At 38.9% G+C, this 23785-nt stretch overlaps 3 protein-coding genes and 1 long non-coding RNA gene across 4 annotated transcripts; 1 reads left to right on the top strand and 3 right to left on the bottom strand.

Moving 5' to 3' along the window:
• The first annotated feature begins 4065 nt into the window (after window positions 1–4065).
• Window positions 4066–8824, top strand: cdx1a (caudal type homeobox 1a). The gene is made up of 3 exons (XM_034115729.1): window positions 4066–4546; window positions 5777–5925; window positions 7141–8824. Exons 1-3 carry the CDS (start codon window positions 4210–4212, stop codon window positions 7324–7326), a joined length of 672 nt encoding a protein of 223 aa, XP_033971620.1. The 5' UTR covers window positions 4066–4209; the 3' UTR covers window positions 7327–8824.
• Window positions 8825–11273: 2449 nt separating this feature from the next.
• LOC117471119 lies at window positions 11274–17179 on the bottom strand. Its single transcript, XM_034115922.1, has 6 exons — window positions 16909–17179; window positions 15775–16101; window positions 15350–15607; window positions 15138–15263; window positions 14797–14907; window positions 11274–12274 (listed from the first exon to the last, which is right to left on the bottom strand). Exons 1-6 carry the CDS (start codon window positions 16955–16957, stop codon window positions 12090–12092), a joined length of 1056 nt encoding a protein of 351 aa, XP_033971813.1. The 5' UTR covers window positions 16958–17179; the 3' UTR covers window positions 11274–12089.
• Window positions 17180–18505: 1326 nt separating this feature from the next.
• Window positions 18506–19820, bottom strand: LOC117471129. Its single transcript, XR_004554773.1, has 2 exons — window positions 19758–19820; window positions 18506–19163 (listed from the first exon to the last, which is right to left on the bottom strand). It is a non-coding gene; the product is annotated as an uncharacterized LOC117471129 (long non-coding RNA).
• Window positions 19821–21362: 1542 nt separating this feature from the next.
• LOC117470897 lies at window positions 21363–22974 on the bottom strand. The gene is made up of 4 exons (XM_034115749.1): window positions 22779–22974; window positions 22354–22611; window positions 22148–22267; window positions 21363–21629 (listed from the first exon to the last, which is right to left on the bottom strand). Exons 1-4 carry the CDS (start codon window positions 22972–22974, stop codon window positions 21457–21459), a joined length of 747 nt encoding a protein of 248 aa, XP_033971640.1. The 3' UTR covers window positions 21363–21456.
• Between the last annotated feature and the right edge of the window lie 811 nt (window positions 22975–23785).

Raw genomic sequence — 23785 nt, 5'->3', positions numbered from 1 at the left:
TTCCCATGAGTGAAGGGCTTGAAATTCATAATGCAACCCTGCAGCTGACCAAGGCTTTTCTCTCTAACAAGGGGTGGGGGGGCAGACAGGGGGGAGGGGGGAGCACGGGCTAAATTGAACAGTAACTAGGTTCTCCTCTAATTGTGAGGGTAAATCTAAAGGCCCTGCTAGCAGTAATTAGAGAGCCGGTGAAGCCCCAGTTATTAGTTAGGAGGGAGCAACACCACGCGGGACTGTTTCACTTCAACAGCAGTCTATTCCTAACTATGTAATTAACACCTTCTTGCGATAGATCCACCAACTTTGCCCCATAAATCTACTTTTGTATGTTTAAGTACTTGCAATGTCAATTAAAATGTTTGCAAGAGATAATAATGAAGCAATAATACATGACATTAACAATTATGCAATGCAATCCTTTATCAGCTGAGAAAAGACACTATCTAAACACCCTGCAACCCTAAAAGTGACACACTGGGTTTAAATCTCTAAAGTTAATAAAATAAAGTGAAAGTCTTCTAAAGTAAGAGTAAAAAAGCCAATATGTCTAACACAGCTTTTTGTTGTTACAAAAAGTGGTGGATAAACTGAACACAAGGGGGAGTCTATGGCTTTATATTTGACCGCTTGTTTATCTATACAGCTCGCCAAAGTGCCAAATCACATGATAAACCGGACTCATTCTGCTCCAACAATGCCCGGTCTATTCATCCTATCAGAACATTTAAAGAGTGGTTTCTCTCACTGCTGATCTGGACTGTTTCCACAGCTGAAGTAGTGCGGGTGCGAGCACAGCAACAGGGGAAGGACCCAATTCCAGACAACGCAAGCAGACAGTAACAGTTTAGAGATTTATTTAAACGGGAACAAATATATGCTTACTGGCATGTCCAATCAGAAGTAGCTTTGCCTCCACAGTGGAGCGAAGGGACGGCTAAAGTTGAGGCTTGGTGAAAATGAGTGGGAAAAGGCTGCAAATATCTGCAGGGCTGATGAGGAACGTGGGAACAGGTGAGCAGGGAAGGTCAGGTGACTGTGACAGGAGAGAAAAGTCAGAGGGCATCTGGTGGACAGGAAGAGAACAGCAGTGAACGGGACTGAGAAAGTGGGATTGTGGCCGGGGAGAAGAATAGAGAGGCAGAACGTGATACAATTACCCTGTATGCTGGCCCTGTGTTTGTGTTTAGCTAAAGGTTATCTCCCTGTCTGACAGCCAGTGGCCCCTGGGAGAGGGGGAAGGGAGCTAGAAGCAGGAAACTCTGGGGCTAAGGCCTAGACCTGGAGCTGAACTCAACACATCTCTTATAGATGAAGATGGATGAAGCCATTAAAGAACTGAAAGATAATACATTGAGCCGATAAAGGTTGTAATAGTAAGAGACTTTGAAACAGGCCTACTCCATTCAGACCCAAAGAAACCTGAAACTCAGGAAACACTGGGGAGTTTCAAACTAAAACTGCAATAATCATCACCATATCAATGTTCTAAGTTAAATTAAAGAGCAAAATTCACAGCAAAGCAAAGTAGGAGCAACTCAAATCATTGCTGAAACAATATGTTCATTATTCTACAAATAACCAATTGACAAAACAACATTTTATTATTTGATAGTAGATTGATAGAAACCTTTTTCTTCTCAAAGGTGATGCTTTAGGACCTTGTTATTGTTCAGACACAATACATTTTAAGAGATTGTTTTACTATTGTTTTGATTTAGTAGGAAAAAAAATAAAGACATGTAAAAGTCCAACAAGAAAAACAATGAAAAACAAATGTTGTCCTGGTGACTTTGCGTGTGAGACGCTCACCATGTAATCCCAACATCATGGTTCGAGTCCGGCCTGGGACCTCGGTGCATGTCATTCCTCTCTCTGGATCTCATTTCCTGTCAGCTCTCTACTGAACACTGTCTAATAAAATGCACAATAAAAAACATTACTTTCAAGAGAAAAACAAAACTGTGGACTGTCAAGTTAATTTAACATGTGCTACTTTTTTCTTACTCGTATGTGTGTGGTTGCATTCAGACTATACAGACTCTGATTCAACTTCAATCACTTTCTGCAGCATTTTCCATGTTTTCTATCTCTATTTATAGGTTTAATTCAAATGTAAAACACATTCATTGACTATCAATAGTTACCTGATTTAGTCCTGCATGGTGTCACCATAGTCATTTCTTAAATGAAAGTGTTCATGCTGTTTTTATATAAATGTTTTGCTACTTTATTTAGTTGTTCAGTATATCATAATAAAGTATTCATATGCTTTTCGTGCTGCATCTAAATGACATAATTAATTCTCCACTTTTCAATGACTGTCAAAGTAAAGCAGAATCTGACTGGCATGCTGTAGCTGTTTGGCACTTAATAAGTACTGTTTGCAGGCTTTTTCTGGACTGTAAAAGGTCTTAAAGGAAGTAAGACGGTGGAAGATGAAAGCCCTGGGTGTGTCTTGGCCCCTACAGCAGCTAACTTTCTAACACATGTGAGCTTTTAGAAATGGTGAAAAGAGGCTACAAGGCTCTTATTAGTTCCCCCTCGATGATCTTGAATGTTGGGAAGACTGAAAGGAGTCATGGGGGAACACTTTGTATTCTGTACAGTTTAAACTAAATATATACACATGTAATATTCCCTACAGCAACCCCTCATTTAGAAAAATATTAAAGATTAATACAGCCTAAAAAAAGCTAATGTTTTCATTTTTTGGCAGGCAAGTGCTTTAAATAATGGGTATCTTTTTGGAGCACTAATGTTCGACAAAAATATAAGTGTCAGTTTTAGGTTCATGTACAGCCAAACAGGCCAGTGTTTACATCCACAAATGCTCTAAGTCTAATGCATGCAATAAGTGCTTAAACCACATTCTTTATTTTTAGCCAAGCTGTTATTACTGGGCGCAATGATCTATTGCATTTCCTAATAAGTGTTTGATATTGCACTTTCCCTAATGCTCAGGCCTGTAGCACTTTTCTCTCCATTAACATGCTTCATGCTAACAGCGGGAAGTTGATAATGAGTGTTCTAACCAAGTTACTGACATTAATCTTTAATGGATCTTTGGTAGACTCAGAGGCAGAAGGGCCCTATGTGTGAAATACATAGAGCATATTATTAATCTTATACATTTGGAACAGCAGGTTTGTATATTTGCAGGACTTCAGATTTCTTACCTGCCTGTATTTTGCTGCCCTCATGTGGATGTTTTAAGCAGGAATGTAGTGTAAAATAAACCTACAAAACTTCATAATATCACTTATGCCACATATTTGTTGTTGACTTTATAGTGCAAAGTATTGAGGATAGTTTTATCTTCAAAGGGAACTAATGGAAAGACAAACACCTGTTCACCTCACTGACCAACCTATAGAATAATGTCCTAAAATCATATGTAATCTCTTATGCCAATGACACATGTTCTTTGTGAGCATTAGTCCTTTAATGTGACAAAGTACAGTTATGAGGAACTTATTCTTTCCTTGAATATGTCCATGTTATGCCTCTTCCATACATTTCACAGGCAAATATTGTGCTTTTCGTCCCACTACTTAAGTCTGGCAGCAACAGTATTAGCAACAATACTTCACAGAAAATACAATTATTTAAATCTAAAGAAATATGACATGCAATTTGAAGATGTGTTTGCATGGTGTGGCAGTAAGACTCATGACCTTACATACAAGTACCATCTAATACCCTGCTGACCTTTCTAATTAATACTTTTACTTTCCTTATTGTTATTATACATACTGTATGTACTAAGGTAAGACTTTGAAACATCACATTGTAGTATCACTTTTTTGTTGTACTCATGCCACCAGTGAGCCAACTCATATCTTGATTTACAATCTGTGTGCTGGTTATCACATGATGAGCTTCACATCTACTTGCAAATGACGGCCTTATCAAAATGGTCCGCCGGGGCAGACTGGGTAAATAAGGGTCAATGCCCTCACCTCTCCAACAGGAGAACTCGCAGGTGGGTCTCAGGTAAAACGTGACGTCACAATGATACTTTTGAACTCGTAGGCAGTAAATCTATAAAGGTGTGTAGTCTTACTGCACATGTAGCCAAACCTTGGACTGAAGTGAAAACAGAGCTCCAGAGGCTGCAGGGATAAACAAGGAGGCCTAACATGCGCAGGTAGTTCGATTCGCCGAGGTCTAACGAGAGAGCCCCCCTACCTGTCGCACCAGGACACCGGCATGTACCCCAACTCGCAGTCGGCCAGACACCCGGCTCACACACTTTCTTTGAACAGTCAGTACTTTCCGCCTCCGTATGACTTCACCGGGTTTCATCACGTCCCGGGAGTCGGGGACCCGTCGACAGGTGCCTGGAGCTCCATGTACGCTCCCCGGGAAGAGTACGCGTACAGCTTCCCGGGGTCAAGCCCCAGCAGCGCGGCGCAGGCCAGCTTCTCCTCCCCGGAGCTGAGCGGCACGCCCACCCCTGCTGGAGGGGGGTCGTTCACCCCGTACAACTTCATCTCAGGACAGGACCCCTTCGGTCCCAAGAGGAGACCACATGAAACCGTTTCAGGTGAGACTTTAATACCTGATACCATGGCGCTATTAAGGCCTATTAAATGCTGTGTGATAATAGTAAACACTGTATTTGCCTATGATTAATAACCCATAAAAGATATCATCATCATCATCTTCATCTTCATAGTCATCCATGTATTAATTAATAATACAACTACAATCATAAGACATAATTGAAACATGTGAAATGGGACACCCCAACAAGCTCATAAAGTATTAACATTATATATCATTATTACTCATAGAATTGGGAGAGTGCCTTTATTATTTAGAAACATTACCACTTTAAAAACATATACTTTAAAGAATTCAATTTTTTTTAAACCAAGTTTTAAGTTGTTTGAACAAACATGTTGTGGTCTGTCTTGGATCACATCATATCTTCGTTGCCGGTACATTAATGTGACATTAAAATCCTCTAGATAAAAAAAGTTCTCAAACTTTATAAAGCATTACTTTTTATAAGATAAGATACTTGTTTCAGTTTCAAAATGATGACAAACTTAACCCCTGGAGTTGAGTGGGTGATTAGATGACAGCTATAGTAAAACGCATATTCATAGACAGGAACACATTCAACACGTAAAGTAAAGTCAGACTGACTGCACACACACATTTATCATGATTTTTTCACCTCTCCCTTCCGCCAGCATGGCTTGAGTTGTCAAAGCAAAGCTAACAGTGGCGGCCGTGAAGTCTGGAGAAATGTCCCTCCCCACCCTCTCTGTCCACTGGGTGGGTGCAGAAGAGTGACAACTTAGATAACAGGTGCACTACAGGAACTCTGCCGAAAGCAACCAAATATCCTCCACATGTGTGTGTGTGAGTCTGCCTTGATCGATGCTGTCACGTGGTCAAGATTTTCGATCAATAACTCTGACTCACCCTTTGCTTAAGAGTGTGTGTGTGCATACGTATGAATAGCTGCCTGTGTAAACACCTATGTAAACACCACTCACAGGGATAAGGAGAGCCACTGATGCAATGCAGTGGGGAGTCTTTAGTTGTAGTTAGCGTGATTAATAGAGTTGATGAGGCTTTAAGTGGCGCCTGAACTTGAACATGGCACCAGACGTCTTCAAATTAGTCATCTGTTTGGACTCAGAGTGCACGTGACTCACTGACATTATCATGTTTTACTCACCTATTTATTTACATTCACTAAGTCAATCATCCACATTGTATTTATTGTTGTACTAAATCAGGGTTGTTTTGTGTGATTCAGGAACCAAGACTCGCACTAAGGACAAGTACCGGGTGGTGTACACTGACCAGCAACGCCTGGAGCTAGAGAAGGAGTTTCAGTTCAACCGCTACATCACCATGAGGAGGAAGACCGAGCTGTCATTGACACTAGGCCTCTCTGAGAGACAGGTGAGAGAGGAGTGAGTTTTCAGCTACTTAAATATAGAGGTTTCCTGTTGTTATCTGTTTGGTATCACACTGAACTTAATATGCTTGGGTTAAGAATTACTTTTAAAGGAAGTCACTTTGGACTTTAAGAAATTGGGATGTTCATTGTCACTATTGTCTGAAACGTTATAGACTATTAATTGATTTATTTCGAAAATAATCTGCAAATGTAATCGATAATATAAATAATAGTTAGTTGCAGCCCCAGTGTAGACACACCGTCTTTCTGCAAACTCTATCGGCCGGGGAATGCTGTGAAAAAGGACTGAAAGACTTCCTTTATCCAACTAGGTCAATCTTAATGTACATATTTGATATTTGAAAATGCAGCATAAGCTAGTGTTCATACCAGACCGAACAAACTGTAGCACCAACACCCTGGATGATACTGTTCTTCTTTCAAATTATACATACTTTCAGTCTGAAGACTGGGTTGAAAACAAAAAAAAGAAACGATCACAAGTAATTCAAAGGAACTGCAAGAAAGAAGGCCTATTTTTAGACATAAAATCTAAGAAAATAAGCTTATTCTGTTGTACCCCCATGGTATGGCTATTGACATTGTTGATATTTAAGTGATTTTATCAAATGTGTTTCCGATAAAAACAGCTACTCTTACAGTACATTTGGTCCATGTTTTTGCCTGGTGGTGTATCGTTTTTATTGCCATACATCCTTTAACAATCCCATTTGTAGACACCAGCTTTAGAATAAACATCTTTAAACCATAATGTTATGTGGTCGAACAAAACATCTGATGCAAATAGTGTTAATGTCCTTTATCTTGTCAAACCACTGTTGAGTGCAACAAAGTAATTCTAGGAAAGAAGGAAATTACTAAACTTGCTTTGCTCATTAACAGACATTAGTCTCCTTTTCATTGTCTTTGGATCAGCTCCAGACTTTAACAACACAAGTTTGAAACTTCTGGCTTTAAGAGAGAGTAGGTCATCTTCTCATATATTGAATGAACTTTTCTAGTTGGTTCAAATAATATATTGGATTTATTAGTTTAGGTGATGTTTCCAGAAGTATAGAAAAATACAAACAAAAAGCTAAATCCAGTGCAAGTGGTCAAAGACAACACAGTCGATAACAGCTAAAGACAGAAAATACAAGTCAAAGAAAGAACAAATCCTATTCCTAATCGATATGTTTTTGATCCTGAAATCCTAGGTGAAGATTTGGTTTCAGAATAGACGTGCCAAAGAGAGGAAGATAAACCGTAAGAAGCTGCAGAACTCTCAGCAGGCCTCCACAACCACCCCGACCCCGCCTGCTCAGGGTGGGCCCGCTGACTCCCACATCCCCACCAGCCCCAGCAGCAACATTTTGTCTGACACTATATCAGAGGAATACTAGGTGGATTGAATATGAAAGACTGATTCAGCATGAAATATGTACATAGCGTTGTTATGTTTTATAATGTTACCACAGATTGAATGGCGATGATTCGCATCAACAGGATGTCATAATGCTGCACCTCATGCCTTTTACAATGACAAGCACTACATGTCTGTTGCACTGATCGTTTTTAGTGGGCTTCTCAAACCACTAGTCTTTAGCGTGTTAATATCATTTTTAGAACCACAATACTCAATTTAGGACAAGAGTCACTGAATATCCTTTCACCTGGGAAACGTGCAAACCATCTTTAAGAAAGGTTTTTTGGTTGATAAGTGACAATGCACTTATGGTCAAGTATCTGCTTCATGAGTAAGACAATAAGTGGAATGCTAAATCTGTTTAATTTGACTTCATTTAAGGAATTATGTCTCAAAATCTCTCTAGAGCGTTACAATTATAATGTGGCTTTTGACCAAATAAAAAGGGAATTACAATGATGCTTAATTTCTCTTCATTAGTTTGAATGAGCACAGAATGGAAAACAATGTGAAAGACGGGTAAACGTAAACGTGTGATGCCAATTTTCAACATCCCTTTAATGTTTCTGTTGAATTATTTATGCCAGATTTAACATGGGAATAGATCATTACAATTATAAACAAATGGGTTACATTAAGGGATGAGAAAGCAGCTGTATATGATGTAATGGAAAGGGTTGATGCACAGAAACATTAAGAAATGTTCCGTCAAACAAGTGTATGATGAAATGCAGTTAAAACCTTTTTACTTTGTACTTGAAACGTCTTTTTTTTGTTAGCAACAAGACTGTGATAACATCAAAAAGAAACTGACAGCAACTTGTTTAAAAATAGGCTGTTGAATAATTTGTTTGCCACATCCTGAAAAACAGCTTCCACATGCGTCATCATGCTCTATTGACATTGTTTTGTCAGAGTATTTTAATTATAAAAGTCACTGCTTATCTAGTCTTTTGGGACCTACAGTATGTATGTATGCGATGTTAAAGTATGAACTACATTTACACGTTAGCTAAATGAACACACGTTTAGATTTGTTTGTGTTTGTTAGATTGTCACTTAAAAAAAGAGGAAGTTAACACATGTAGCATGCAATCTCTAGCCACAGATGGCTAGAGATTGCAAAAACAGTCGTTTCAAACCAACTTTGTGCAACTCACCGTGTATTTATACAATCATCGTGGGCAGCGTCTTCTATTTCAGGAAATCACAATAGTGTCTTTGTATGTTCAAAAGTTAAGCCACGTCATGCCGAGTGCATATGTTTTTTCCGTTCTTTAGCATTGATCTGTGTGTCCATTTGCTTTTTACTGCACAACTATCTGACACAGTCACACACAGAAAATCTTCATGATGAGTTTTTACAGCTAATGAGGAAGTGTAACCTTTGTGAAAAGCTGTACCTGCCTACAACATGACTCAAAAATATTAAATTCATGGAATTACATGACGAGATGAACTGCATTTTGTACCATAATTGTTTATTGAAACATGCAATAATACAGGCTGTATTACAGGACGATCTTTTCCAAGAAACCTATATATCTCCAAACATCAATTTCTTTAATGAGCACTCTTCAACAGTAACTATCTGTATGTACACATACCCAGTAAGTATCTAACATCAATCATTTTGAATCACATGATTCTTTCTCTGTACAAATAGGTAATACATTATTTTAATATGAAGTTATAAGTCAGCTTCAGGACATCTTCAATCAAAAGCTGACTTACCCACGATTAAACATTTGGCACCAACCACCAGTCTTGGTTTTGTAGTTACTGTAAATATATTTGGCATGCCAGGGTCACATGAATGGACATCAACCATATCACATGGTTTTTATGAGGGAAAAATAAAAATGTCATAGTGGTTCAACCAAATGTTATCCATCGTTTGGTTGCGATGCGGCCTAATCTTTATTTGAACTATGTTATTTACATATTAAAAGCATTACAGGTGCAACAATACTTACTGACATCGATACATGTTGGTATCTGTTCAATCATTGTATTGAACAAAGTCTTTCTGGCTGACAAACAGGACTGGATTGTTGGAGCCGTTTTATAACACTTCTTGTATGTTGTCAATTATTTGCTCAGAAGATTATGCCAGTCAGAAGTTCAACTGTGTTTCAACAAGAGGGTTACACAAAAAGAATCATCTCAGGGTTGTTTAAGGACGCTATCATGAACCATAAACACCAATTTTATGGCTCTATGGATCAGCTCTATGGTAGTGCCTGGTTGTTAACCTTTAACCTCAGGCTATCAAACCAAACCAAACCTGTAAACTCTCTCTTTGAAAAGAAAATATCTCCTACATTAACATAGGAAAACATAGTTGATTATAGCCCTACTTATGCTATAAGAGCATAAGTAGGGCTTGAAGAAGGAGAAGCCTAACGCATGAGACTCAACTAGCTGAAGCCTTCCAATATTGAAATATTGATTCTGCCCTTTTTACTGTTTTTGGTTACATCTTGTGCAGTCGAGCACGCCCTCCGTTAGGTTGAAGCTGCCGAATGGTTAACTTGAGGCAGGGGAAGTTTTCAGAGAATCTGGCATTTGATGTGTTTATTGTTGTTTGTTGTCTCAGATGTTATTAGTTCTTGAAGAAAAATGGATGCATTGGGTCAGAGCCAATATACATGTAAAATGTCTGAGGCATTCTTGTCTGCGTAAGTGTAACTGAGACATTTAGATCGGTTGAAATCAAATATTGGGTTGTTTTATGTGATTAAAGCAACCTTTGAAGAGTCAATGTTAGCTTACGTTAATATTCTACAGGCTCAGACTTTTACAGTACTGTTTTACTGTGCTGTCATGGCACAGAAATGAATTGAATGATCGAATAAAATGTGACAGTTGACTCGGGCGGCTGTGGCTCAGTGGATAGAGTGCTGGACTTCGAATCAGGGGGTAGCTAGTTCGAGTCCCACTGCAGTCAGCATGTCGTTGTGTCCCTGTGCAAGACACTACACCCCAAATTACTCCTGTGGCGATTGTCAACAGTATTGATTGTATGTAAGTCGCTTTAGATAAAAGCGTCTAACAAATGACATGTAATGTAATAATTCAAATGACAGATCAGTGGCGTTGTTCTTAACTGACTTAATTTTAAACATTTGTTCTCCTCGTCTATTAAAATGAAGAGCCCTTAGTAAGTAAAATGTGTCTGTTGAATATTATCACAAAGCTACCGCAGATGAATAACATTGATAAATACATCGTTATTTGTATGTTGCGTTCTGCGCTGAAAGCCACAGAGAAAAAGGAAACACTTGATGTAGAAATAAGCTGTTGGTGTTAAAAGATAACACTGCGCATACTAAGAGTCTCGGAGGTTGTTCAGTTTCTTATCAACCCTTACTTTGTTCTTGTAAAAGTAAGAGTGCAACATCCTATTTTAAAAGGTTCGACATCTTACAGTATCAAGAAACACTGAACAACACACACACACTCTAGTTACAGGCATTTCTGAGGCAAGTTATTAAACTGTATGCCATCTACATCGAATAAATTACAAACAAGAACAATTCCCCAATTTTACTGCACATAAGAGTAAGCAGCACTACAGTACACAACTGACACTTTCATTTCACTGTTAGGCTGTTTCACCATGATGCAACATGGGTAATACCTCACAGCCAATTTTGTCGGACTGACCATGCATCATCTGAGAAAAAAGCAGAAGAGCTTACAAGGAAACTAATATGTGGTTGCTTCAGACTGCCGTGACATTTCTCTGCAAACTTATCTCATTACAAGCGAGCCAAAGGAAGATAACACCGTCACATTTAGAGATAGCTCCCCCAATGCACCTAACCTACACTACCAACACAAGCATGCTCAGCTTTTCTATGAAACAGTTACTACATATACCTGGCAAGGTTTCAAAAATGAACACACAGCTCGATAAGATGTAATGTAATTATTTATTGATGACAAATGTTCTTTCTTCCTTCGAGAAAGACAGTTTTTCAGCAAAAATGAGCAATCATTGCCATAATTTGTGCAAATGAGGAAGTGGTTATTCAGAGCAGTGTGCTTTTCTGCCACTTATTGCAGGGTTAACTAAGTGCATTGTAAAGGCAAAATTATATTAGCATTATTTTAAATTTACAGTGGCTCAACAATGTATTAAAAAAGTGAACATCCTCATGAATTAGAAACAAGCATAAACATAACGCAAAGATGATTGTAATGTTATCTAAATTATAAATTAAAATGCTTTTGAAATCAAACAAGGAATTTTAAATAAACCACAAAAGCATAACAATAATAATAATATCTATGAATGAAAATAAAAATTGTATTTACATTAAAAGAACCCGCATCCTATTAATGTATTTCAACTTTAAACAGGCTTCTGGCGGAGGTCCCTACTAGACTGTACAAGAGAAACACATCACAGCAAAATGTTGACCTGTATCTTGTCAAAACATCGTTAGGTGTATAATTTATTTATTCTTAAGAAATAAAGGAATATCATTATTAATATTATAAGTATTATTATTGCAGGATTTTTTTTTTTTTAATACAATAGAAACAGAAATCAATGATATGAAGCGATAGGGAGCAAATAGATTTACAGAGTCAAAGTACATGAAAAAGTGTAACTGTGCTCTGCTGTGACCCTGTTGCCGTTCTGATGACAGGACGAGGAGGATCTGGACAAAGAGACCCTTCACCTGCCTTTAACGGTGCAGTCTTTGTCAAATGACTGAACTCTGGGAATCACCTGCCTCTTCGCACCTTGGCGTACACACATTCCTCTCCTGCCGGATCAGCAGTCGGCCGAGGTCGCTCTGAGAACTTGACCTGGCCGTACTCCACCTCCGGCTCGGCCCTCTGCTGGACCTGCCGCCCCGACCGCTGCTTGATCTTGACAACAGCATAGGTCAACTCCTGTTCATCTTCATCTGCAGAGTGAATACATAAACAACACAATCATGTTAAAGGTCACCTATTATGCAGAATCCACTTGTTCATGTCTTTTATTCATAAACATGTTTCCCCTCTGTGTAAAGAGACTCTGAAAGCTTCAGGAAAAAAGATTCTCTCTCTTTTTATATAAAAACCTGTCTGATCAGATGTTTGCCACTTTATCATGTCATAACGATGTTTTGGCTTGTGTAACCATTAGCCAATAACCAACCAAGGTAACACCCGCCCACCTTATCACCTGGGCGTGGGGAGTGGCTCCTTATTTTCATCTAAAGTAACAGACAGAGAATCAGCACTTTTGAAACAGGGCTGAAACAGAGGGGTTTATGGGATGCTACAATGATCAGTTTGGTATTTGGAGCCAAACACTTATAATATATTGATGAAAAACAGTATAATGGGGACCTTTAAACTAAGTGTTGCAATGGTGGAAAGTAGTTTACCTAAGTATCAATTTGAGTTTTTTTTTCTCCATATCGCTTTCTGCTTATACCTCACTACAATAGCAATATGCTCCATGGCTAACAACAGTAAGTTCCTGCTGTGAAATAAATGCATGAGTAATGTTACGACCCCTCCCTCTCTGCTCAGTGTGTCTGCTGCTCTCTGGTCGTTAATCAACAGTGGGGACACCTGTCTATAAAGTCAGTAGGGGCTCGGACTGGGAGCCGTAGGGTCGCCGGTTCAGGTCCCCGAACAGACTTCAAATATGGAGTGTGGACTGGTACTTGGAGAGGTCCCAGTTCACCTCCTGGGCTCTGCCGCGGTGCCCTTGAGCAAGGCACCGGACCCCCCACTCCCCATTGCTCCCCGGGCGCTGTACAATAGCTGCCCACTGCTCCCAGTACTAGGATGGGTAAAAAAGACCACATTTCACTGTGTGTGCTGTGTAGCTACATGTATGTGTGACCAATAAAGAGGGTTTCATCCTCCAATTCTATGTATCTATTCTATCTATTGTCTCTCTGTTCCATGAGCCATCCAGGCCAAGTTTGGTTTTTACCTCGCCCGCTACACACACTTTACACTCACCCTTACATGTTGTCACTTTAAAGGGGACCTATCATGCAAAATGCACTTTAGTACGTCTTTTATACATGAATATGTGTCCCCGGTGTTCCAGGGAACTCACTAAGTGTCAGAAAACACAACCCTCTCTATTTTCCTCCATACCCAAATCTCTAAAAAAGGGGCTGCAACGGATCTGATACAGACTGATCCAGATTTGAACACTTCTATGACGTCACAGAAGTGGCGCTACGGCTATTGGGCCAACTCTCCACCTATCAGGGGAATGTGGGGTTGGGCCACGGCCGGCCATTGCTGCTCGAAAGCGCTGGAGACGCTGTAGTACATATGCCAGGCCTGTAAGTGGCGCTGTAGTCTGCCACAAAAGCAGCGAAGAAGACTTCCCGCGCATATGGTAACCATGGTTACCCTTCTGTTTATTCTCCGCTGTGGCTTTTTTTCTCCCTCCCCGAGGCAAGCGTTTGCTCCCGCTGCTTTAATTCAATGCAATCCCTCCCCGTCGAGGCAAGCACTGTCATTCTCTCCGGTTAGTCCACCAGCAGATGACAAACACCCACCTCTCCGCCTCTTCCAAGGAACGAGGGGACCGTGCGGCAGAGTTTCAGTTTCAGTTTCTTTCGCCGGTCAAGATGTCCGTTAAAGTTTAAATCTTCCGGACAAAATTAGAAAAGTGCCGGTCAAAGGTCTTCTTTGTTATTTATTGAGCTTTAAAACAAATGAATAACGACTCTATAGGCCTATAATAATATAATAAAACCATAGACTGTATATATAAATAAAACACGGAGGACGGAGATCTTTTTTCTCCCCTTCAGAGTACGTCTCCCCTCTCCTGCAGGGGGGCGTGGTCTCACAGAATCAGCCCCGTAGACAGCAAACAGCACATAGAGCGAAATGAGGCATGGCTAAAATGCATGATCTGTTTGGTATTTTGAAAACAGAAACGTAGAAATATACCTTATATAGGTATGGCCCTACAATATATCATTTAAATATAGCATGATAGGTCCACTTTAATAAATGCAGGGCTAACCACTTGTGTCCCCTCTTGTTGCACTCCTTGAGCCGGTTTGTGACAGTAATATTGATGTTATGGTATAATAGTATGTCAGTCACAGGGGACATGTTTCTGCATTGAGTACTTTTACCTTTTAATACTTTAAGTAAAGTTTCCTGATTATACTTACGTCGGTTCACTAAAGTAAAGGATGTAATACTTCCAACACTACAGGGTGTTTGTACAGTTGGTTGTTAAAAAGATTGTTTATTTTTTGTTATTTACCTACCAATATGTGTATGTTTTTCTCGTCAAGTTTCCAAAGTGGTCTCAATCTTATTATCTTATTCTCGGGCAAGAAACAAATTACTTGTATTGCCAAAAATGTCAAACTGTTTGTTGCATCTGTAAATACAGAAATAAACTGTGAATGCAGCGATGTGTAAGAAAAAAGGAAGTTGTGTTCTGTACCTGTAGGCTGGTTGCTTGGTTTTTTTCTCTGAGCACAGACGACAGCCACCCCGACCACCAACAGAAGAACCAGTGCAGAGAGCACACCGGCCATTATTTGCCACCAGTAAGCTGTTTCAATAACGAGACACAAGATATTTAAATATCAGGCAATCACTACAGGTGTTTTATGGAGACACACAAACAAAAAAGGGGGGAATTACTTTAATAATCCATTGCTGCAGTGTTAGTTGTCACTTACTAATGTACCATGGGTCATCTTCAGAGAGGGGGGGGGGTCACAGTTTGATTCCAGGATGTGATGTTAGTGCGGGGGTTAATTGACACTGTACTCTCCTTACCCGCAGTGGAGGATTCTGAGATGGTGGTGATAGGAGATGTTGTTGTATGTTCAATGCACAGCGTATTGTTGGCTGCAAACACCCACTGTGATATCTGTGTCCCATTTGAGGAGCAGTTAATGAATACTGTGGGAAAGAATCAGATACATGACTGATATGCAGTTAATCATCCATGTCTTATTCATCAAACTGTTTTCCACTCATCTTCTCACCACAGTTAGAGAAATGCTCTCCTTTAGAGACCTCACTGACGTTATTCTCGACGGAGCAGGCCACTGCTCCTGAGACGTGTTGTCTCAGAGTGATGCTGTTATTCTCAGTATTTACAGAGAGGAGCTCAGTGTCTGTCAGTGAGCGTCTATCCAGAGTCCAGCTGTACTGAGGACTGTCCCCTCCCTCAGAGGAGCAGGAGACCCTCTTCTCTCCCTGGGACAGACACTCAGAGGCCAGCCGGACAGAGGACACAGGAGCTGAAGGAAACACACTCTGGTGACTTTTCATATTCACACCATCTAAGTCTTTTTTTACAGTTTTTAGTACAAAACAGACAGATATATGTAGAGTTTAGAAATACAAACTTCTTATGTGTGTCTATCCATTTGACTAAATCCCCCAGTAGATACAACAATATATTTACCTTGAATGGTCAGTCGTAGAGCGCGATTCTCTTTGATACTTTTGTTGTCACGGATTTCAAAAGGATATTCACCACTGTCAGTCCTGCTGAGGTTGTTCACCCTAAATGTTCCCTCACTGAGATTAAATGATGATCTGCTTTTTATCGCATTATAAAAAATGTTATTGTTTATCACAGTAAGTATTATTGTTGTTTTGTTTGACGATTTGTACAATTTGTATCTATGTGTTTGTACAGCCCTGTCGATCAGCTGGAGGACCACAGTTCCTCCCAAAGGACCGAAACACTGAGCTCCATCCTGTCTGCCGTCACAGTGGGTTTCCAGACCTGGAATGTTTGAAAACATTTTGAATGTAAATTATTTTAATATAAACAACCATGGAAATATCAATTGATGTATATTATGCAAACAGTCGGTTATTGTTGTAAGTGAATTACACTGGCCAATGACTGCAAAACAGGTTCAATTGACATAACCACACCCAGTCAGTACGTAACCTTCTGCTGTGCCACAGAGGTTTGTTTATAAATGATAGCAAAATAAACAAGTTTACTATGTGTTAGGCAAAAATGTGTCAAATGATGCAAAAGATATTGAGATCAATTCAACTCTAAGTGATTGGTGTATTCTGATATAACTGCAATAACCATACAGTGTCTGATTTTAAACTTAAGAGGAAATTCAGGTAAATTATATTAAGGATCAAACAGATTAAATATCTGAACTGTCAGAGGTGAAGCTCTGAATTCTGAGTATGTGGAAATAAAGTTGAATATATTCAGTTGAAGTAGATCAATATACTCTTTTGATTGAATTGTCACTGAACTTACACCACAATGACGTGGAAAGGATCTCGGAAATAACTTGATTTCTTTTAAGCTACTGAACCTAAGAAAAGCCCAAATATCAGTTTGACATTGCTGTAGTGAATCAGTTTATCAATAAAGGGGTAGTTTCTTCAAAACCAAGTAAGAAGCCTCTATCCTTCAGTATTTGAACTGCACTACACATCACTGAGGATGTCAATGACTTTACTGGAAACCAATATCTGAGCACAAAGGGCTGTGAAACATTTCATTCACATAATATTAAAGCTATATATATATATCAGTGTTTAAAGTCAAACAGCTCACCGTGAGAGACTCCGAGTATGAACACCAGCAGTCCAACCACAGCCTTCATGTCTCCTCAGTGTTCAGTCAGCAACTTTCAGACTAACTTCTACTTTCCACCAACACCGTACACTGAACAGCCCGAGATATATCCTGTTAGTGATCAGCCTCAGAGGATAATTACTGTAAACTTTCAGCAGAGCGTTGGTATATTCATCTTTTTTTGGATCGAAAGAAAAGGAAGTGATATCTGTGTCACTTCCCCTTTTGGCCTCCACCAAGATGGCCTCTGTGTGTGATGGACTGAGAGGAACAGAGGGAAACATTCCTCCTTTTAAACGGAAAGAGGGTTTGAGACTAACAGCTGTCCTTTTTTTGTTTTCCATGTAGCAATATTGACAACGAAATGAAACTGTTAAATGTCGTTTCCACATCTTACCGAATTAGCAAACTGCCTCTCACTCACCTGCAGATCATTGTTATTAAACCATTTTAAACAAACATTAAAACTATCTGCACACCAAACTGTATTTTAAATTCTGATTCAAACAGTAAAATGAATACTTGAATAATTCACAAATAATGACAGTGATCCTAATATCATTTTACAGGGGTATACATACTTACATACTGTAACAGCATTGTGCAGATTCACACTATTGGTCAACTAATGTTTGCAGCATAAATAATATTGAATATATTAGTTGCAATACTTTATCCATAACACCACCTAAACAATTCTGAGGCTTTTTTCCTCTGACAAAATCAACATGCAGTTAAAGGATTATTAGTTTGTCTTCTGTCAGAGTTTTTTTTGTATAACTAAGGCAATAATGCGCCCTACTTCTCAGACCCCTGACTGAACAGAACAATACTTTGCCATCAAACTAGAATTTCAGTATCACAACCGTTCAACATACAGTAGGCTCTTTATTTGTACTTAGTTTTTATAGAAACTAGTTTAATTGTGGTTAGCCTAATAATGGTCTTCACAGTTTCCTGCTGAATATGAAAGGAAGTCATTTTGGTCAAATGTAAAGCTCAAAACTGTTCTGATATATTGGTTGATGCAAGTGTTAGTTAGGGTGGTGGCTGTTGTGTAATTCATTACATGGAAAAGGGAAGTAGATGATTCAACTTTCAGTTATTTCACTTCTCTCTCTCTTTAGACTCTGTCGCCCTCTATTGATAAAAGGAACATGCCCTAAACTATTTATACATATGACATTGCTCTTGTAGTAATACACATATATGTTTATATTTGAACCTCATAATGCAGACTGGTAGTAGTAGCCTATTAAGGCAGTAACACCATATGGTTATTTGTTATTGATCATAATTTCTACCTGAAATGTTAACATGTTGGGAACAGAGATTTTACAGAATAATCCATGCACAGCAGTAACGCCTCTGTTAGGCAGTAGGGGGAAACCTCACACCGACTGATACTGATAATGAGTCTGGAGGTTTTTTCAATGAATAATTAAAGGTAGAGTCTGTGATGAAAATGAAAACAACAAAATGGAAGTTTACCTTGTTTGAATAATGTTTACATCTAGATTACCTTTAGTAAGAATACATAATGTTTGTTGAATTAGAGAACACACAGTGATGCAAATAAGCACAAAACATGTACAGACCTTTATTAACCTTACTTACTTTTATTATCATGAAAGCAATATTTAACTTCATAAAGTACCACAACTGGATTGGATATATAACAACACTAAAAAGATTTTCCATAAGAACGTATTGCAAGCAAACGAGCAAAAGGATACCTATGACATTTTAATCACATGAGAAAAACAACAAACTATCATGCACATGATTCAATCTGAGTTCAATACTAAAATGATATAAATGATCATGATTGCAATTTACAAAGAGTGAAAAAATGCAGGCACCTCAACTTGTACTTGAACTGTGATACAAATGCAAAACAACACTAACAGACCTCAAATAATAACAACTCATGCTGTGCTGCTAAACTGTGAACACATTTGCCAGAAGTAATTTTAGAATAAAAACAGCAAATTACTTCCACTCCCTTTCTTCACATGCACAAAGATGATGAGAGACGACCTGAGTTGAACTTCAGATGCCTTACATCTCAACCATCACAACAGACTCATCTTGATGTTCCCTCTCTGGACGGTAAGCAGAACCTTCAGCCTTCTTGTATTTATTTTTCTTCCAAGCAAAATAGACAGCAATCCCGATTAATGCAAAAACCACCACAGCTGCCCGCACACCACATACGAGCAGGGAGTGATCAGCTGGGATAAAGAGACACAAAAACAACATGTCAAGTTAGTTCTGTGACAGGAGAGTTCATGATTACTATTCAAGAACCGTCTCTGCTGGAGGAAGAACTGCTTATTGGAGGGTTTTATTGACACATTGATATCACTCTCCAACCTACAGTGGAAGCCTTAGCATGTGTTTGTGGTAGGAGCTGTAATAAGACTCATTATTACTTATGGAGACACACTTTATGGAGACACACAAACAAAAAAGGGTTGAATTACTTTAATAATTCATTGCTGCAGTGTTAGTTGTCACTTACTAATGTACCATGGGTCATCTTCAGAGAGGGGGGTCACAGTTTGATTCCAGGATGTGATGTTAGTGCAGGGGTTAATTGACACTGTACTCTCCTTACCCCCAGTGGAGGATTCTGAGATGGTGGTAGGGGGTGTTGTTGGTTCAACACACAGCGTATTGTTGGCTCCAAACACCCACTGTGATATCTGTCTCCCATTTGAGGTGCAGTTAATGAATATGTAGCCTGTGGGAAATTATCAGATAAATGACTGATGTGCAGTTAATCATGTCTTATTCATCAAAATGCAGTGCACTCATCTTCTCACCACAGTTAGAGATCTCCTCTCCTTTAGAGACCTGGCTGACGTTATTCCTGACGGAGCAGGCCACTGCTCCAGAGACGTGTTGTTTCAGAGTGATGCTGTTAGTCTCAGTATTTACAGAGAGGAGCTCAGTGTCTGTCAGTGAGCGTCCATCCAGAGTCCAGCTGTACTGAAGACTGTCCCCTCCCCCAGAGGAGCAGGAGACCCTCTTCTCTCCCTGGGACAGACACTCAGAGGCCAGCCGGACAGAGGACACAGGAGCTGAAGGAAACACACTCTGATGACTTTTCATATTCACACCATCTAAGTCTTTTTTTGCAGCTGTTAGTACAGAACAGACAGATATATGTAGATTTCAGAAATACAAACTTTGTATGTGTGTCTATCCATTTGACTTCCCAGTAGATACAACAATATATTTACCTTGAATGGTCAGTCGTAGAGCACGATTCTCTTTGATATTTATGCCGCCACTGATTTCAAAATGATATTCAGCACTGTCAGTCCTGCTGAGGTTGTTCACCCTAAATGTTCCATCACCGAGATTAAATGAGGATCTGCTTTTTATGGCATTATTAAAAATCATATTGTTTATCACTACAAAACCTTTTCAATTAACTACTTTAGCCATCTACTTTCTTGTGGTCATTAAATGATTTTATTTATTTAACTTTCAGTCAAAGTACTAATTATGTTAGTGAAGAAGTAGATGATTCTCTCTCTCACTCTTTAGACTAAGTCACCCTCTATTGGCAACTATTGATATAAGGCAAATGCCCTGAACTGAGAAACTATCTAAAGACTTATGACATTGCACTTGTAATAATACACATATATGTTTATATTTTAACCTCATTATGCAGACTGGTTAAGAGTAGCCTATTAAGACAGTAACACCATATGGTTATATTTTATTGATCATAATTTTTTCCTGAAATGTTAACATGTTGGGAACAGAGATTTTACAGAATAATCCACGAACAGCACTAACACCTCTGTTAGTCAGTAGGGGGAAACCTAGAGTCTGTGATGAAAATGAAAACAACAAAATGGAAGTTTACCTAAATTGATTAATGTTAACATTGTGGAGCCGAAACATCTGATTACCTTAATTACTACCTAATCAGAAACATCTGATTACCTCCGTGGGACTTCTATTTTCACAATGTTTGTTGAAATAGAAGTCCCACAGTGATGCAAAACCACTTACAGACCTTTATTAACCTTACTTACTTACTTTATTTTCACATGAAAGCAATATTAAACTTTATAAAATATCACCACTACATTGGATATATAACAACACTAAAAAGGAAAAAGACTTTACATTAGAACGTATTGCAAACAAGCAAGCAACAAATATAATCACATGAGAAAAACAACAAACTATTATGCACATGATTCAATCTGAGTTCAATACTAAAATGATATAAATGAACATGATTCAAAAAGAGTGAAACAATTCAGGCATCTCGACTTGTGATCACATTAACTGTAGGCACAATTCATTACCTTTGTTCTGTGAGAGTGATACAAATGCAAAACAACACTAACAGACCTCAGATAATAACAACTCATGCTGAGCTGCTAAACTGTGAACACATTTAAGTAATTTTAGAATAAAAACAGAAGATTATTTCCACTCCCTATCTTCACATGCTTAAAGACGATGAGAGACGACCTGAGTTGAACTTCAGATGCCTTACATCTCAACCATCACAACAGACTCATCTTGATGTTCCCTCTCTGGACGGTAAGCAGAACCTTCAGCCTTCTTGTAGTCCTTGTTCTTCCAAGCAAAATAGACGGCAATCCCGATTAATGCAAAAACCACCACAGCTGCCCGCACACCACATACGAGCAGGGAGTGATCAGCTGGATAAAGAGACACAAAAACAACATGTCAAGTTAGTTCTGTGACAGGAGAGTTCATGATTACTATTTAAGAACCGTCTCTGCTGGAGGAAGAAACTGCTTATTGGAGGGTTTTATGGACACATTTATAACACTCTCCAACCCACAGTGGAAGCCTTAGCATGTGTTTGTGGTAGGAGCTGTAATAAGACTCATTGTTGCAATATAGCAATAATTACAGATGGTTTTATGGAGATAGATGAGAAAAAAGGAGAAGAACATTTAATGTTTCCACTACAGAAGAGTGAGTTGCCACTTATGATCTGTGGGTCCTTTCCAGGGAGGGGGGTTACATTTTGATTGCAGGGTGGGATATTCAATCCAATCCAATCCACTTTATTTCTATAGCACATATTAAAAACAGAGGGTTTACCAAAGTGCTTCACAGCAAACATAACATTATAATCAAATATAATATTACAATAACAGATAAAAGGCACACATAATATGAATTGACACTTTGTTGTCAGTCTCCTTACCCACAGTGGAGCATTCTGAGATGGTGGTAGGAGGTGTTGTTTGTTCAACACACAGCGTATTGTTGGCTGCAAACACCCACTGTGATATCTGTGTCCCATTTGAGGAGCAGTTAATGAATACTGTGGGAAATAATCAGATAAATGACTGATGTGCAGTTAATCATCCATGTCTTATTCATCAGAATGCTTTCCACTTATCTTCTCACCACAGTTAGAGATCTCCTCTTCTTTAGAGACCTGACTGACGTTATTCTCGACGGAGCAGGCCACTGCTCCAGAGACGTGTTGTTTCAGAGTGATGCTGTTATTCTCAGTATTTACAGAGAGGAGCTCAGTGTCTGTCAGTGAGCGTCCATCCAGAGTCCAGCTGTACTGAAGACTGTCCCCTCCCTCAGAGGAGCAGGATACCCTCTTCTCTCCCTGGGACAGACACTCAGAGGCCAGCCGGACAGAGGACACAGGAGCTGAAGGAAACACACTCTGGTGACTTTTCATATTCACACCATCTAAGTCTTTTTTTGCAGCTTTTAGTACAGAACAGACAGATATATGTAGATTTTATATATACAAACGTTGTATGTGTGTCTATCCATTTGACTAAATCCCCCAGTAGATAAAAAAATGTATTTACCTTGAATGGTCAGTCGTAGAGCGCGTTTCTCTTTGATATTTATGCCGTCACTGATTTCAAATTTATATTCAGCACTGTCATTCCTGCTGAGGTTGTTCACCCTAAATTTTCCATCACTTGGATTAAATAAGGATCTGATTTGTTTATTGTTTATCACATTAAGTATTAGTGTTGTTTTGTTTGACAATTTGTACATTTTGTATCTTTCTGTTTCTAAGCCCCTGTCAATCAGCTGGACGACCACAGTTCCTCCCAAAGGACCGAAACACTGAGCTCCATCCTGTCTGCCGTCACAGTAGGTTTCCAGACCTAGAAATAAAAATATATATATTTTTAAAGTTGACAAAAAAAAAAAGTAAGCTTTGCATTTCTACAAAAGTGTTTACTTTTGTTATGTAAATACTGATCTTCAGCAAAAAAAAAAAGTATTTCACTGGTTTCCAGACAAAGGTTTGTGAAACTGGAACTGATACAGTTCTAACCAAAATAACTTCAGTTTTAAATTATTGGGAAGTTACCACAGTTTTAAAAATCAACACATTTCTTTTCACTGTGTTTTTGGCAATGTGTATGAACTGATGGAAAAGAGCCCTCAAAACCAGATGTCCAAATGTTTCCTGTGCATGTAAGCATTCTGTAGCTGCAATCAAGTACCAGTTCCTCCTTGTCAGTTGTTGAATTAATTGTATTTCTGGTGTAACAGCTTATTGTAATTTTGATTAAAATTATGATTTAGAATGTTTCATGTCTTGAATGAATTTGGGCCCAGGGTGGTTGAAGAGTTAAGGACTGAATATTGGTACCTACACAAATCTTCATTAATCATCAGAAATGTGCGTATAATGTGCGTCAATTCAGCAAAATGATATCTCAAACCAAATCTCCTATCACAATATTGATGTAATACCAATATATTGCTCAGCTTTAATGTAAAAGAAAATGTTATTTAATCCAGTTATAAATTAAAGATCTGACCGTAAGAGGCTCCGAGCATCATCACCAACAGT

This window comes from Trematomus bernacchii, unplaced genomic scaffold, assembly GCF_902827165.1.
Source record: "Trematomus bernacchii unplaced genomic scaffold, fTreBer1.1, whole genome shotgun sequence".
Taxonomy (NCBI): domain Eukaryota; kingdom Metazoa; phylum Chordata; class Actinopteri; order Perciformes; family Nototheniidae; genus Trematomus; species Trematomus bernacchii.
This window is presented reverse-complemented; position numbering and strand designations above follow the sequence as displayed.

Excerpts from the sequence above, each read along its gene's own strand:
- cdx1a (XM_034115729.1), top strand. The coding sequence starts at position 4,210 with ATGTACCCCAACTCGCAGTCGGCCAGACACCCGGCTCACACACTTTCT. Across the intron at positions 4,547-5,776 it reads ACCACATGAAACCGTTTCAG|GAACCAAGACTCGCACTAAG; the intron begins GTGAGACTTTAA and ends TGTGTGATTCAG. Across the intron at positions 5,926-7,140 it reads TAGGCCTCTCTGAGAGACAG|GTGAAGATTTGGTTTCAGAA; the intron begins GTGAGAGAGGAG and ends CTGAAATCCTAG.
- LOC117470897 (XM_034115749.1), bottom strand. The coding sequence starts at position 22,974 with ATGTACAAATTGTCAAACAAAACAACACTAATACTTAATGTGATAAAC. Across the intron at positions 22,268-22,353 it reads AGAGGAGATCTCTAACTGTG|TATTCATTAACTGCTCCTCA; the intron begins GTGAGAAGATAA and ends TATTTCCCACAG. Across the intron at positions 21,630-22,147 it reads CTCAGAATGCTCCACTGTGG|CTGATCACTCCCTGCTCGTA; the intron begins GTAAGGAGACTG and ends CTCTTTATCCAG.
- LOC117471119 (XM_034115922.1), bottom strand. The coding sequence starts at position 16,957 with ATGAAGGCTGTGGTTGGACTGCTGGTGTTCATACTCGGAGTCTCTCAC. Across the intron at positions 16,102-16,908 it reads CATACTCGGAGTCTCTCACG|GTCTGGAAACCCACTGTGAC; the intron begins GTGAGCTGTTTG and ends CAAACATTCCAG. Across the intron at positions 14,908-15,137 it reads CTCAGAATCCTCCACTGCGG|CTTACTGGTGGCAAATAATG; the intron begins GTAAGGAGAGTA and ends TTATTGAAACAG.